At 39.2% G+C, this 16,767-nt stretch overlaps 1 protein-coding gene across 9 annotated transcripts in view; it reads right to left on the bottom strand.

The window, feature by feature from the left end:
* fmnl2a (formin-like 2a) overlaps positions 1-16,767 on the bottom strand; it is a 240,933-nt gene that overhangs the window by 65,752 nt on the left and 158,414 nt on the right. For all 9 annotated transcript variants that reach the window (XR_007262411.1, XM_020519188.2, XM_048598572.1 and 6 more), the window contains exons 4-6: positions 15,368-15,444; positions 8,556-8,639; positions 6,500-6,652 (exon numbers count right to left, since the gene is read on the bottom strand). Coding sequence is in view for 8 of the 9 variants with exons in the window: in XM_020519188.2 (XP_020374777.2) it covers positions 6,500-6,652; positions 8,556-8,639; positions 15,368-15,444 (314 nt within the window). In the remaining variant the exon portion in view is untranslated. The remainder of the gene's footprint in view (positions 1-6,499; positions 6,653-8,555; positions 8,640-15,367; positions 15,445-16,767) is intronic.

Genomic DNA, 16,767 nt, shown 5'->3' with positions numbered 1-16,767 from the left:
ACTACTGAATTAGCTGTGTTGGTATTTATCATTGTACTGTATATGCCACCATTCACTCCTACTCGCTTCTCCTGCACATCCAACCTCCATCATCCAGAAAGACAACGACAGCTCATGCATGAGAACATCACCAACTCCAACAACTCCTCCAAACTGTCTAGTATTCAGATTTGGATAGATATTGTCGTCCCTTCCTTAGGCTGAGTCAAAATCCTGGAACTTCTCAGAATAGCATTGTGGGAGCATCACACAGACCGCCAGGGCTTATGATGGCAGCTCACCATGACTTCCAAACGCAAACAGGGAGAATCAACAAATGCTGCACTTACAACAAGACACCCACATCCTCTAAGTGCTTAAAATGTTGTGCACATCAGACTAAGGTCTCTTGCTATCTAATCAGGTACTTACCTGGATAGCCTCAAGCCTTTGGTCTAAGTTGGCCTTCACTGAGGAGAAATCCTGTTGCAGAAGATGACAGCTCTCCAATATCTAGAATCATTGATGGAACCCTCCAAAGAGGTGAGTGTGGGTAGGATGGGGATTATTGTGAGGGGCTCAATGGAAAGTGTAGGTGATCTGGGGAGATCAGAAGCATGTGCAGGGGATGAATCCAGTTGGGCCATACCCTGCCAATGCCAGAACCCTTGATCAAGCACAAAGGCCCTGTGAGCTGCCGCTCTCCCTCTCCCACTGCTGCCTGAATATGAGTAACTACCAGTTGAGGCCTTTAAGTTGCCCATGAGGGTCTTAATTTATCTCCAGGTGGAGGTCAGTTAGATCTCAAACCTATCTATCCCCACTTCTGAAATACCCAATCCTTCTGAGTGCAAGTCCTGCTCAGCAGCTGCTGGAGGTTGTTGTTGTTTGGTTTGCTGATAAAGCAGTAGTAGCCATCTCCTTCGACACTACATTCATAGTTGCACCAAGGACTCAGGTACTGCAACAATCTCCAAGTGACAGCTCCATGTTTGTACCATTTTTCAAAACGTACGTTGCAGAACCAAGGTTTTCACACTATGTTATAATTAGAATTCTGCCAGTAAGCCACCATGATGGCCACCTACCAAAGAAACGTCTCCCTTCCACATCACAGATCATGTCCTTACATACTTACAGTTCAGTGTGTGAATGTGACAGCTTCCAGTCCTAGCTATGGAAGTGGCTGTGAGATGGGAACATCAGCTTAAACATTTAAGAGCCTTGCTGTCATCACTCTCATTTTTGGTGAACTGACATGATAAGGAGGCATCTAGCGCACACAATGTACTGGTCATAAGGCCATAATTTTAAATGCACATTCTTAGATAATGTATGACCTGTCAATGACATTCAAATTGAAGCCAGATAATGGTATTGCTAAATCAGAGGAGGCCCAATTTGAGTTTGAGTCCTTTTATAAAACTATTAATGTCCTCACTTCATCGCTAGAGTCCCATGCCCTTGTTGACCCTGCACGCTCCTCATGTACAGGCCAGAGTTACTGTGACCGGTGTGAACCCAAACATCTGCAACTCCCAGTACCCTCTGATTCATTATAAGGTCCCACCTTCTCACGTCAGTTCCCCACTATCTATCATCATTCCTTCAGAAACTTAGCACAATTAAGCTTATCCCCAGACTGGAGTTGCCACTCTCCCAAGTATGCCACGGACTGCTCCCTGATAAGGCCCTGACCATTATTAACCAAATGCCCTGGCCTGACTGTGGGCTAATTCCCCTGATTTGGCAGGATAACCCCCGAGGACGACAGCCCAGCCCCATATTGATGCCTCCACAGCACACAGAGACCCACCTATAATTCCCAGAATGGTTGTACTTGATCTACCGAATTTACCACGGTCCAATTCTCCAGACTGTAAAGGACATGGCTCCCTGGCCCCTGGGAGGACAAAGCACTAACCATAGCCATCCCCTGGACTGGAATTAGGCCAACTCTTTAATCAATGTGGTGGTACCCTTGACTGTGGCCTCCCTTAATCCTACTAAGCACCACAAGACTTTTAGACATGACCATATGCTTGAAGGTTATACAATATGCTTGCAGCATAAACTGCTGGCACATGCTGCAGTTTGTGATTTACATAGTACTGTGCCGCAAAGCAGCACGTCCACGTTCAGTGCTCCCCATTGTGACAAGCTGCATACTTCTTACTCTCAACTTCAAAGCAATGTGAGCTAGAGAGAGGCTGGTAGTCGATAAGTCAGTACTGAATCAGTAAGGGTGTAATAAGAAAACACTGGGAACTGGACGGAGATTGGTAGCCTCAAATCAAGCAGAAAGTAGGACAGCACTAAGAAAATAAGATGTATCCTATATGGGTGCATGTGTGGCCCTGCATGCAAAGCAACCAAGCAGAAGCATACAAGTCACAAGCAACGCTGAGTTCTAAAGTGAAGTGTGGAGACGCTGAAGTGGTGTGAGATTTGGTCTAAAAGTGGGCTTGATGGGTTTAATAAGACTGCTGGTTTGCCGATGGATGAAGGATTGAGGTGGCTGCTGGCCTTGAAGCATGCAGGGATATTGCTCAGAAGAAGCAATGGCTTGGTGGTCAGGTCAAGCATTTAATGAGCTACAATTGCCATGTACCCACCCTGATTTACATCTTGGGAATCTGCACTGTCTAGTTTCTTCGGAAAGCAGCACATAAATAAAACATGTTGGCACTTTAACAAGACATAAGAGCTTTCAAGGCCTTCCCTGTCATTTGCAAAATTGCAGCAACAGCTAACAGGCAGCAGAAATGACAATGTGAAGTTTTCCAGCCCTGAAGACTGAAACTCTGGCCGCAGTCACAATTGTAATACTGGAAAATGTGGCAGCCAATTTATGCACAGCAAGCTCCTACAAATAGAATAAGATTGACCAGTCAACCTGTTATTTCATGTATTGTTGGTTAAACAATAAATGTTATCCAGGACAGTGGGAGAACTGCCCTGCTCATCTTCAAATAGGACTGTTTCAAAACTACCTGAGCGAGCAGAAGGTGCTTCAGATTAATATCACATCTGATAAATGAAATCTTTGACAAGTTCTCATCCAAGTGTCACCCCGGAATTATGTGCAGGCTTCAGAGTGGCACTTGAACCTAAGGCCATCTCACTCAGAGGTTACTATCAACTGATTGACACGGTTCAAATGAAGGTTACTATTTGAAGCATCAATTAAGGTGCTGAAAACAAAGAGTTAACTATGATCTGCAAAGTAGAAAATGGTTTCACACAATTCACGCAGTTTGTACGCAATGTGACAAACTTTTACATGGCTGAAAACTGTTTTCACTTCAAGTTTAAAAAAAAGTTTAGGAAGAACCTTTGGAAAAATTTAATTTTCTAAATGACTTCAAAAATTACAGGCAAAAGCTTATGTTATGAATTGGCCAAAAACAACTTCACTTCACTCAGGATTTTCCCGACTCTATTTCATGTCACAGCTTGCAAACTTAAAAACTCAGTTTTCTGGCAATCATAAGTTTTCTTTAAAAGGTGAGTTATTGTTTCTCAAATACGGTCTACACCACTGCACAAAACATCAAAGGCTATTTGTATGATATGTTTAGCTTCCCACAAAGCAATATTGAGTGTTTCTGGAAGACTGCAGAAAACGGCCTTATGCTACTGTGCATTTGTATTTTTGGTGGAGATGTTTTAAGTAAGTTATTCAGTACAGGAAACAGAAGTACAATGACTTAACAATTAAGTAAACTAAAGCAGACTAAAAGAACACTCCTGTGGTTTACTGGCGCAATGCTAGAATGAGTCAACACATTTTGGCTCATTGCAGTTCTTAACTTGATAATGTCCCCAATATGCTTTAAATCACTGCTACAGTTTACATCATCGTCTGACTCTTCTAGTGGTTTTACACTACAATATTGCTCCCAAACAACGCATGCTTTCATAATGTGACATGGTTAGAATACTAGTCATAATCAAGTTCTCATATTGCAATTTGCTACATGTTAGTTCACACGGTTGACCTAGTTCCAGTGTAGTGAGGTTTCATGAATTACAAAGAGAAAGATAGTCCTGAATGATCAGCTTCCAAATTTCAAAAGCACTGACTCACTCTCTTGTATAAAACTGTTTACACTAGCCAAGTTAGGATTGGTCCTTTCATTAACATTGTGATTAGGTAAATAAATGCAATAACAGATGAAGGGGTGAGTGATTTTAATACATTCTAGAAGAATTAATGTTTTTCACTGACTTTACAAACCACTACACTTTAGCTGTGGGTCTTGTAGAATTATATAGAACATACAGCACAGAAACAGGTCCTCTGCCCAACCAGATATGTGTATTTCGCATAAGCATCCTCCAACTCTTCCTCACGTAGCCCAGTCACTGCTTCTCCCTCAAAACTTTTTCTAGCTGAAAAATATACTGTACTATTTGCCTCTACCATCCCTATATTATTGATTTCCACATTCTCACCATTCCATAGGTAAAGAGGTTCCTTCTGAATTCCCCTTTTGATTTCTTCACAACTACTTTAAAATGATAGCTTCTCTTTTGCTCTACACCACGTGTAACATTTTTGCTGTGATTTCTCTGTAGAAACCTTTCAGAATTGGCTCAGCCCTCAGCCTTCTCTTTTCAAACTGAAGTTTAAGTTAGATGCTAGAAGGACAGCATCAATGAGTTGTCTCCAAGCATCCTTCCTGTTAAATTCAGCATGTTATCCTTGCTCTAAACTGCAAGACTTTCAAAAGAACTGGTTGCTTGTGAATTGCCACTGGGGTAAGGTGCTCTGCCTAAGGAACCACACTCGGCACAATTCATAGATTATTACGGATGAGAGGATAAAATTAGAAAGGAAAAGAATGGGGGTAGGGTAAACAAAGAATATAAAGTAAAGCAATATGAAAAAGCACCCTATTTAACTTGAATGTAAATGTTAAAATACAATAAATACAACAATCGGCAATGTGAAAGGTAAAGACTAAATGTAGCTTGTAAAACCGCATTGTGCATTTTACGGCTGTTACCTTAATAACTGAAATTGCAATAGTTCACATGTTAGAGATGTCTGTGCTAGACAGAATTCTGGGATGATGTTGCCTCTTCACCACAGAACAATGGTCCCTTTTAGACTACATTTTAAAAATCATACTGCAGATTTTAACAGCAACTTAAAAACAAACTAATCCAGTAACTGGCAGATAAATGCAACGGTTCCTTAACTGATGTGAAAACCATGTGTTGTATTCATAGTTCTTGGCAAGCCTTCGGTTGCAGTCATATTGTATGCTTATGCACCATTGTTGATCTTCCTAAAGTTGATCTCACTTTACACGAGCAATGATCTCTGATCCAGTAAAGAGTTTAATTCAGCACAACCAATATAAAGGCTCAGACTCATATAGTCACAACAGCAAACTTCCCAAGAACAAAATCTTGAACAAGGATAGTTTCAGAAGTGTTATGAATAGAATAAGCAATTGTTTCGACAACTTATTGGAATTAGCACTATAAACCTTCTAAAGCACTGTGATAGTAAATGATTGGTACCACACTTTGTGATAAGAATACTTTGAATTATTCACATCTGGGGGTCAGTTAGCTCAGTTGGCTGGATGGATGGTGTGCAATGTAGAGTGACACCAACAGTGTGTGTTCAATCCCAGCACTGGCTGAGGTCACTATGTAGGTCCCACCCACATCAACCTCTCCCCTCGCCCGAGGTGAGGTGACCCTCAAGTTAAAGTCGGCATCAGCCATCTCTCACTATTGAGAGAGCAGCTCTATGATCCTCTGGGACTATGACGACTTTTCATCACTCACAATAAGTCACTGCCATTGTAAGTATTATAAGTTGGAGTTTGTTGTTGATTTCTCCACTTTATTTCAACATTAGATTCCCAGCTCTGCACTAATATCTGTGGTTGGCAGGGTTCAACCCTCAGATCATTCTTGGGGACAAGTTTATTTCAGGAAAATTATTTGTCAACTCTGTTAGTCTATCTGGCCAGAAGTGGAAGGTTTAATCCTTAGGAAAAAGACTAAATTAAAGGTGGGAAAAGTTGAGCTTGACCAACCAACTCAACCAGTAAGGAACCTTTTCTCATTTGACAGAGAAGAAAGCTGGCTGCGGTGGTGCTTAATGTTTAGCTGAAAAACACACCTAAAACAGGAATGGTTGTGGACCAGTAGAGATTGGGGAAAATAAAGGCATGCAGCAAGATTTGAAACATTGAAAATGTGTTTTCCCAGTACAGCTTGTGCATATTCAGCTGCAAAAAAAAATCTACCAGAATTTACGTAGGAACTTGTAAGTTGTATTAGCAAGATGGAAAATCATTTTAAAAGTTTAGTGGGTTTATGATCCTTTAGCAAGGAAGTCAGGTTGAGGTTTCCCCACAAATAGACCTGGTTAATTTAAATTTTAAAATGACATGCAAATTAAATTTATCGTCAACCAAAATTCTAAAAATGGAAGTCATGTTATGAACGAACCCCTCGTTGAAAGAGAAGAAGCTTTCTGATATCAGCTTACCGTAATGTTGAATGCCTGGAAGAGCGGGCCAAGGTGTTACCAACTGGTGAAGGCAGATTACTACCTCGATGCAAGTCCTCAATGGACCGGCTCCAAGGTTTGGATTTGTCCACTGCATTCTCCACATTATTTTCCACACTTTCAAAATCAAATCTGAAGTCAAATTACAAAAATCAAATTTTTAAAAAACACATCCATTAGTCAAAAATAAGTCAAACATGTCTGACACCAACAAACAAGAGGTCATCTGATGGATAAATCCCAGAATGTATATATAGTACTGCCTGATTTTAATAAATCTTAGAGTGGGAAGCAAGTGACTAACTGGATAGAATTAATTGGATTTTGCTCCCTGGGCTGGTAATCAATGCTATAAAACAGTTATCAATACTACCTGAATACAAGCAGAAGATAACAATGGTTATGCTATAGTAATAAAAACTTCATTTCTCACTTTTAATTTTTAGCTAATCTTACATATAAATCATGCCAACATATACAGTTACAGTCAAATAGACAACACTAAGAGAACAAAAAAATTTCACATCTCACAAATCACATTATTACAGTACTTACATCAGCACTTTTAACCCAGTACCTGAAGAACATTTGTAGCCAATTAAGTTGTATGCGGTCCCTATTCTTATCATATGATTAGACACATGCAATCTTTAGCATGATATGTTTCTAGCTAATGTGTGATTACTGAACTAAGCCTGGAAAAAGGTTCTTAGGCACTATTTAGAAAACAAAGGCCTAGATTTTATGATTAGCGATGCAGCAACTGCTCTCACTGCTGAACTCAAAAAAAAACAACCCACAAAAAAAAATCACCAAATCTCTTGAAATGATTTACCCCTTTCCAAATGGTATTTTAAACCTGGCACAAGTCAAGAGGATGTCTTGGTGTGTAATGTTATTAATGTCATCAAGTGGATAAACAGCCAATCACATTGAAAATGTTCATTCACAGAAAAATAAGAAGTTTATAGCACTTAAGGAAAAACATTTTTCCTTCCAAATTGGATAACTTCACACTTCTCCATATTACATCTCACCTGTCATATTCTTTTGTCCATTCACTCAGCTTTGTCTATTATCCCTTTACAGCCTTTGTGCCCTCCGCACAGCTTACGATCTTAGCTGAAAAGTATCATCAGCAAACCGGAATACAATAGGCTCAGCTTCCCCATCTAAGTCATTGATATAAATTTGTAATCTTTGCACTAATCCTTGTGATGCCCGACTAGTTACAGACTGCCCACAAGAAACTGGATTGGTTTATTTGTCTTCTTTTAGTCCATTAACTCACATCCATACTCCCTGATATCCCATAAACCCTAACTATATGTAATTATCTGGCAACCAAAGGCTATCAAATGTTTCCTTCAAACTCCAAATATATTATTCACTGGTTGCCCTGAATTCACACAGCTAGTTAGAGCTTCAAAAATGCTAATACATTTCTCAAACGTCATTTTCTTTTCATATATCTGTGTTGACTCTATTTAATCATATTATGATTTTCTGAGTACCCTATACCATGTTCCTAATAAAAAGAGTCCAACAATTTCCCCATGATTGATGGTAAGTAATCTGACCAATAGCTCCCCATATGTCTCTCCATTCTTTCTTAACTTGCAGGATTACATTTACTGCCTTCCAATAATGCCTGTTCTAGGTCCTAGCATTCTGTAAGGCCAAACCAATGCTTTTAACTATTGCACTAGTCGTCTTTTGGGAAAATCTGAGGATGCAGGCCATTAGGGATTTGTCAACTTTTGGTCTAATTATTTTCTCCAGCACTTTTTCTTTACTAATAACAGCTTTGTTGAGGTACAACCGTGTGCGTGTGCATGCATGCATCTCCCCGGACAGGAGCAGAAGCGGTTTCAACAACTCCTGGAGTTCTGCATTATTCTGTGCATGTGCAAACTCTGGAAGTTACTGTCAGTTTCAGAAAAATAATTTCTTTTTAGGTGATTTTTTTTTCTAGTTCCAGATTGACAGTATTATGGTTATAGTTTGCTATCAAGTGATTAGAAAGGGCACTTACGTAACTGCATACTGTGCAAATGAAAGGTACTCCACCAATATGTCTAGACCTTGGTTCTCTTCATTCAAAAACTCACGCACCCAACTATTTAAAAAAAAACAAATACACAAAAGGGTCACGTAAACACATTGTTAAAGGATTTAGAAAACCTACTGAAATAATCCAAGTCAAAACAGCTCGCTTCAAGCAAGTCTCCTATAAATGCAATGCAAACAAAATAGATATCCAAGATATTCTAGGCAGATACAATGTATGATACATAAGAAAACTCTATGTTACAGTCAAACCATCACAAAAAGGCAAATCAAAGATGAAGAGCACATTCATAATAAAGTGCCCTCATTTGTTTTGAAACTACCTTAATTCCAGAATCCTTTCCTTTTTCAACTCTATGTTTCAAATTCCTGCTACCACGACAGGAGGTACTTCAGCAGTGTATATCACAAAAAGTGATGTATGAAAATTCCAACTTGGTTTCATTGATCATTATTCAAGTCACTAAAGCTAAAGGTCTTTAAACAATACATTTCCCTGTCAAGGGATAATCTGATTGAACTGAAAGTAACTTCTAACCAGAAGGTTATGAAATCTTCAACTCAAAAATATAATGTGAAGCAGTGCGAGGGAAGAGGTTTTCTTTCCCCCTCTGCCCTTCCTTCTTAAATTCAAACAGGAAAAAGCAATATTTCTAGCTACTCCATTTTAAAGTATTGAATATTTCAAGCCAGATTTTTGGAATGTAAGCTAGTTTTTGTCCACTGGGATTACGACTGTAAAGCCAATTTTATTCAAACTCTCTAAACAGATCTTAATGTGAGCTGATACGTGTTGCCAATGCTCAGGATAATTGTAGATCTGCATCCAGTGGGACCTAAAACACAATTAATTTTACTTGCAGTCTATTAACAGCCACCAATGTTATCAAACATTTATCCCCTATCCTCCAGGCTAAATTATTTTTTATTGCCTAGCAAATACTGGCAGCAGCAGTTTTAATGCTACAAGATGAAATATCAGAACAGGGTGATTTTTTTTTCCCATTTACAATGCAAGAAAGGATACCATGGGAAAAGAGGAATTCTACATCTGGTAATATTTGCCTAAGTGAAATTCCAACATGGTTAGGTGGGAGCTTTACCCTCAGACAATAAAGGGAATTAGTTTTCTGAGAGTGGGAGTCAGATTTGCCTTTACTTTTCACAAGATGGTGTGCACATTACAAAATAAAAAGTGCTGGTATCATGCATTTAGCAACATTCTTGGTGTTCCAGTTAATGATGCATACACTCAAAGCATAGTGAATGCACCACTGTATTGTTTCCGTTGATACTCTTCTACTAAGTTTACTAACATTCTAATTTATTCCAAGCAACACTGTTGAGGCAGGATGCTCGCTCCTTAGTGAGCAAGTTGATACATTTAATGACAGAGTAGCTAACTTGTTTCAAACCCATACCCAGCCCCCACATGCTGCACACCCTGTTTCAACTGGGTTTGAGGCGAGATGGGAGAGATTGAGTGGAGCACAAATTTCTTTTTTCCATAAATGAGAGGGGAAAACAAAGGATTGGTCTTCATATGCCATGCTTCATCTCCTGTCAGCACTAATCTGGCAGCAGAGAGCTGGTCACCTTCAAGACCCCAGAATGATGTCTGACCCACAGACAGAAAATGATCACCAAAAGACAAAACTGACAAAGTTTACACGTTAAAACACTACTCCTGGGACTTTGTGGAGAAGGAGCCATCCAGATTAATTTATGCACAAAATATCTGGAGTCACAGACAAGCTACCTCCAACTGTGAGATTCCAATCACGTTCACAGTTAACATGATCTTAATACAAAGTGGGAATGAGAACAAGTGAACAGTCAGCCTTTTTGGAAGTGGCAGCAGGGAGGCTCAGTTGACTTTAAAGAGCCAGGCCTTGTCTACTCATTGTTTACCCAAACTGAAAAGCCAGGAGGTTGGCACGCAGCAGCCGTCTGGCCACTGGATGCCTTTGTGGTCCAAGATGAATAGTATAATGTAGATAGTCAGAAGGTAGAACATCAGAACAAGGCATGATCACCTTTGCTCACACGTCCCGCCTTCTGGACCTGGCTGCCTTTCCTAGGAGTTCTGGCCCAATGGGGAAGGCAACAATTGCTACCTCGCACAGACCTCAGGTTAACAAGGGGCTGAACCTCGATAATGTCACTGAAGCCTGACCAGCCCATTAAAAGAGGATACTGGCAGTTTGATGTGGGTGTCTTGTTGCCTGCAATTTCCCTTGATATGGTTGCTTGTTTGCTTCCTAAAATCCAATGACACAGACTGAACCATATCTGATGCCACAAACTATCATCAGATCAGGGTGCACCACATTGAGCACTACTGGGCTTTAGGCAATCACTCTAGATTATTCTGCAGAGCATAGATAATCTCCAGCATCAGTTCTGACAATTAGTACCTTATGTATTTCTTCATCCCCAAGATACAGGCCATCTGTTCAATGGCTCTGCTGTTTCCTCACCTTGTGCGCGCATACCAAAACAAATCTTCTTCCCACTCCCATGCTCTTAAGTAACAATGCATTGGAATCTCTTGTCTAAGCCTTCCTCTCCTCCTTTTAAAATGTTGAAACAACTGTTTGCAACATTTTTGAGGTTTTGGCTCAGCAACTTTTTCTTTTGACTGCAAGACATGGGAAATTTTTCTACATTGAAGTTAGCATCTAAGAGCAAGACTTTGCTGCAAAATTCTGGTGTTACAGAAGCGCACTGCTGCTGTTGGAAGTGAAGAGAAAAGGAAGTGAAACTGAGGAAGTAACTTGGTAGTGAACACATAATTAAATAATTCTCATGAAACCAAGACGTGCAAACTGGCATTGAAGAAGATGTATTCTGCTGGAATAATGGAAAGGATCCTGATACATTAGCCAACAAATCCTTCACAAAGATGTTGTATTCCCCTGTAGTGCTGGGAAGTAAGACAATACCAGGCCTATGTACTATATAATTATGAGCCATTATCTGAACTTTTTTGAGCCTGGGTCTTTGTGAACTACTCCACTGTAACAACCCTAAATGGTGACATTTACAACTACGTATGAATGATTCGTATGCTCCTCTCGAAGGTGATGTGGTCTGGAGTGACCTTCAAGGTCTGCTGTGTTTTACTGCATTCTATGACTAATTCTTGAACCTAATTCCCAAATAGGTAACTGCCATCAAATCTATGTCTATATATTCTGGACATGCCAAAAGCCTGCAATAGTTGCACAGCACCACCAACTCACTGGCAAATATGAGTCCAGAAATATTTACTGCACCAGGGCTCTGAACTGTAGCTCAAATACGTGTATAACCTTCAGCATAGGAATGTAGGGAACTAGAAAAGGATCAGTGGCATCGGTTTAGCCGGTCCCACTTTTTTTTTTAAATTAGCAATATGACAAACCATTGGTTGCCTGAATCTGATACTTTTGTATGTATTTTTTTGGTAGGTTACTACCCTTGTTTGTTCCAAAGTATATCCTGTATCAAGATCAGATAAATGCCTTTTCTAACAATACAAAGTAATTTATGCTGTAGAGACTTTTTGTTTGCCTCATACCTGGTAAAATATTGTTGCTTTTTCAGTGAGACTGATAAAGAAAGCCCAAAACATCACATCTGATTTGTACACCTTGAGATAGAATTCACACAGTCCTTTTGGCCCAGACCATTTCTTTAGAAAGGAACAGTTTTGTAAAGAAAGTCTTTTTTCCCACAATTTCAGGGCTGAATACCCTGCGCAGATTCAACTAGCTAAGTGTTTCATTAATAGAAGTTAAAAATCCCAGATGAGTGCTCCCGACACAGCTTGGCTTTGAACTAATAGTTCCTTTTCCATCTGTCTTTTATTTCATTAAGAGTCACAGTTGTCTGTAGACCAGAATTTATAGGACCAATCAGGCTTTATTATTTAGTTATTTATTGCAAGCCATGTAGACTCTTCATGGTAATGACAACTTGGATGTTTAACAATATCTCCCTTGTAGTCAGAGCTTTTGGTGGTGTAAACATTTCGCACCTGATTAGAATAATGCCACACGCATAATGATCGGTGAGCAATGATTTCACTGGATCAGTCTACATGGTCTATCCTCACATGGTCCATAAACCAACAAGCAAAATGCCTAAGAAAAAGTAATATTTTTAAATATATCAATGCACAGGAACATTGGAACTGGAATGGATTACTAAACCCCAGCGGTCTGCTCCTCTATTCAATTAGGTCATATCAAATCCTCTACCTCAGTCAAGAAAATGGCACTATCTCCACATTTCTTGACGTAAGTAGCACCTAGAATGATTTCTGGTCTCGAACATGTTCAACGATCGAATTTCAAAACTTTGATAGCCCTCTGGGCTAGAGCATTCCAAAGATTTGCTACCCCTAAAGATGAAATTCCTCCTCATTTCAGTCTTAAATGGCCTCTTTGATTAAAAATAATGCGTTCTGATTCTAGACTCATCAACCAGGGGAAATAATACTATTCACATCTGTCCTGTTTCATGCTTTGGAGACAATTTTCTAAGTTTCAATTAGATCGCCTCTCATTCATCAACACCTTAGAAAATTTAATCACATTTTCCTCAACCTCTTCCCATTAAACAATCCCGCCATTAATCTGGTGAGGTTTCACTGTACCCTCAGTGGGAAGTAGATCCTTTCTTAGATAAGGATACTAGAATTTTACATAAGACACCAGGTGCAGTCTCACCAATGAACTATACAATTGCAGTAAAACATATTTTTACATCTGTAATCAAGTCTTTTTGAAATGGAGGCAAACATATAATTTGCCTTTTTAATTAACTGCAACAGCTGCATATTAACTTTTCGTGACACATGAACAAGGACACCCACGTCCCACTGGACACCAACACTTCCCAAACTCGCACCATTTAAGCAAAATCTTCACACTTATCCACATTATACTCCATTTGTGATGCTCTTGTCCTTCACTTAGCTTGCCCTAGTCCACTTGAAGCCTTCTTCTAACTTCCTCATAACTTCCACTCCCACTTAGTTTTACATAGCTAGCAAATTTTAAATATTTCAAAAGCCCCACCCACCATCAAAATCATTGATTGTGAACAAATTATGGACCTAGCACTGATTCTTGCAGAAGTTCAATCATAACAACCTGCCATCCTGAGAATGACCTGTTTATTCCTATTCGCTGCTTTCTCTCTGTTAACTGATTCTTAATCCATTCTAATATATTAACCCTAATCCCTTGCGTTCTAATTTTGTTTACCAACTTCATGTGTGGGACATTGAAAGGTTTCTGAAAATCCAAATACACCATATCCACTGATGCTTTTACCTGTGCTACAAGTAACATCTTTGAAAACCACAACAGGAATGTAAAACATGAGTTCCCCTTTGTAAATCCTTGTTGACTGATTAATTATACCATTAAATCCTACGGTCTGTAACACACGAGTCTATTTTGTGCCTATATCACTTGGTATCCCAAATTTTGCCAGATTACATATCACAAGTCAGACACAAACTAAATATCCTCCATTGTACCACAATAATCAAAAAATTGCTTTATACTCAAGCTTTGCAATCTATTAACTATTCAATTTGGACAAAAATGGGGAAGTGATGAGGTCTTGGTCTACTACCATCCACCTAATTAAGTTCACTTCCCACCTCCAGGCACACTGTCCCCAGAAACAAGAGATTCTGTCCTACATATGTAATTGTTTTTCTTGATATTTTCATATAGCAGTCTTTGCTTTCCAATTTGTATTAGGAATGCGATAAATAATGATCTGAAACCAATGTAATCTTTGAAGAGGCTTTTAAAGCTGCTCATGCCTTCTGGAATATATTATTTCATCACATAGCTATTGAGTTTCTGTCCTGATGCACTATTTCATCTTATCACTGATCAGTTCTCCTTTTCCTGTCATCAAGAGCTTCTCGTGCTTTTGCGCAGCTCCCAAGACTACAAAAGTCTTTCTGTTGTTTGCCTGTGGGCATAAGAACTACTGTCAGCTTTCAGATTATATTTGTCTCCAGAATGCACAGACACTGGATTTTGGAATTCACATTCTTTAGGACATTCCTTAGGATCTTATTAAAAATGTATTTTCTTCTCTTTTACTCTTATTATTTGAGAAAGCCCACACACTGGTTATGGGCAAAAGACCTGCTCCCTGTTGCGTAAAACTAGCCAGGAATGACCATCGTGCCAGTTTTCCTCTTTCCCGACAAAGCGCTATTGTAAAACGTAGATTGGGCATTCACTATTTGTGAACATGGGACACACATCTGTATCTGTGCTCTTCTACAAAAGCATCAACTGTTTCTAACAGGTTCATTATAATTACTTTCACTTGGTCACAAGGAAGAAAAATCATTTAGATGTGAATTTTAATGTATGTATTGAAATATTTGAAAAGTATAATCCAACTCATTCGGGGCGGCGCTGTGGCTCAGTGGCTAGTATTGCTGCCTCAAAGCCTCGGGCAAATTTCTGTGTGGAGTTTGCACATTCTCCCCATGTCTGCGTGGGTTTCCTCCGGATGCTCTGGTTTCCTCCCTCAGTCCAAAGATATGCAGGTTAGGTGGATTGGCCATGCTGAATTGCCTGTAGTGTCTGGGATGGGAAATGCTGGGATAGGGTAGGGGGTGGGTCTGGGTGGGATGCTCTTTGGAGAATCAGTATGGGCTGAATGGCCTGCATCAAAACTGTAGGGATTCTATGATATTGATACCAGGTGAATTGGCAGAGTGTGATCGTTTTGCAAGATGCTCAAACTTACCCAATATAATTCGTTCTCAGAGAAATCTCCAGTTCTCGCAGTACCTGAGTTGATTCTTGCACTCTTCTTCTGAACTTCTGTAAACATTTAAGTGAAAACATTGTTAATAAGGATGGACTATCAAAACAAAAATGAAACCATTTAGTAACCTTGCAGAATGTCTAGTTGTCACATATATGACTCTGACACACACACCACAACTTAATCTCGCTTTAAAAGGTTCTGTTGCATTAAACACAAAAGAAGTATAATGTTGCTGATATCAGCACCTTGCACAGGCATCTGTTCCTCCTCCTTTATAAAGTACCTACACCATTGTGCTAAGCCGGATCTATTTTAACCACTAAACACTCAAAGGAAACTACAATCCTGCAGGGTCTACAGAGACAGATGGTCAGTATTGTAGTGCCTGTAGAGTGTATGTCATGCCAAGAATGCAGAAGATTTCTTTGTTTTGGATCCTAAATATGTTAAAAGAAGACACCAACATTTCCTAAATTTAGGAAGAGAGGTGTCGAAATGTGACAGCTTTCTCAGCCAGTCTGACAAATACATTGTAATATGTTACTGAAACATTATTATTTCTTCTTCATCCCTTTTTATCATTGAGCTCAATACGCTTTAAAGAAACTGCAGATACAAATTTTGGGTTGGCATAATTGATCGTCAAACTCGGATTATTTGTTGTCTTTGTTGTGAATTATTCTTCATTGTAACGATGAGGATGCAAAGGGGTGTACCAAACCATTGGTGTGTTATCCGTACTTAGCATCTGACCACAGCAGTATCTTAAGGTGCCCTATAGCCACAGAGAACAGGAGCAATATTAAACAGCTGTATTTTCCAGGGCAAAAAAAAATTGTTAAATAGAAAATGCAACAATCATAACAACTTTTGATTTTAAATTCCATACAGCTGTTAAAAATCAATCATAACCAAACAAATTAATCATGTTCAATATCCTTTCAATCCCTACTTGGTACAATAAAATGGATTTCAAATGACTAACGCATGCATTAATTTCTGATTAACAAAACAATATTTGACATTTCTACTGAAACATGCAATACAATATAATTAGAAAAAAGTACTTAATATTTAATTATAGTTAATTTTGAACGGTCTGCTCTACTTTTGGATGATGTGTAAAAACACTATTCCAATCTCCAATGATCAAAAATATGATCAAGTGCCTTACACCAGACACCAGAAAGTGCAGTGCATTCTACTAACAGTGAATTTAAAGCAGTCGTTTCGAGTTTTGAGAAGTACCAACGTGCAAATTCTCCTGATGGCATATGATTTCCATACAGAAAGCACTTAGCTGCAAAATGCATGATAAATTTCTTAAAGTCAAAGCAAATTTGTTGACCTCAACATTTCCATACATTGTTTTGTAC

Source organism: Rhincodon typus, chromosome 7 (genome assembly GCF_021869965.1).
Source record: "Rhincodon typus isolate 14 chromosome 7, sRhiTyp1.1, whole genome shotgun sequence".
Lineage (NCBI taxonomy): Eukaryota > Metazoa > Chordata > Chondrichthyes > Orectolobiformes > Rhincodontidae > Rhincodon > Rhincodon typus.
This window is presented reverse-complemented; position numbering and strand designations above follow the sequence as displayed.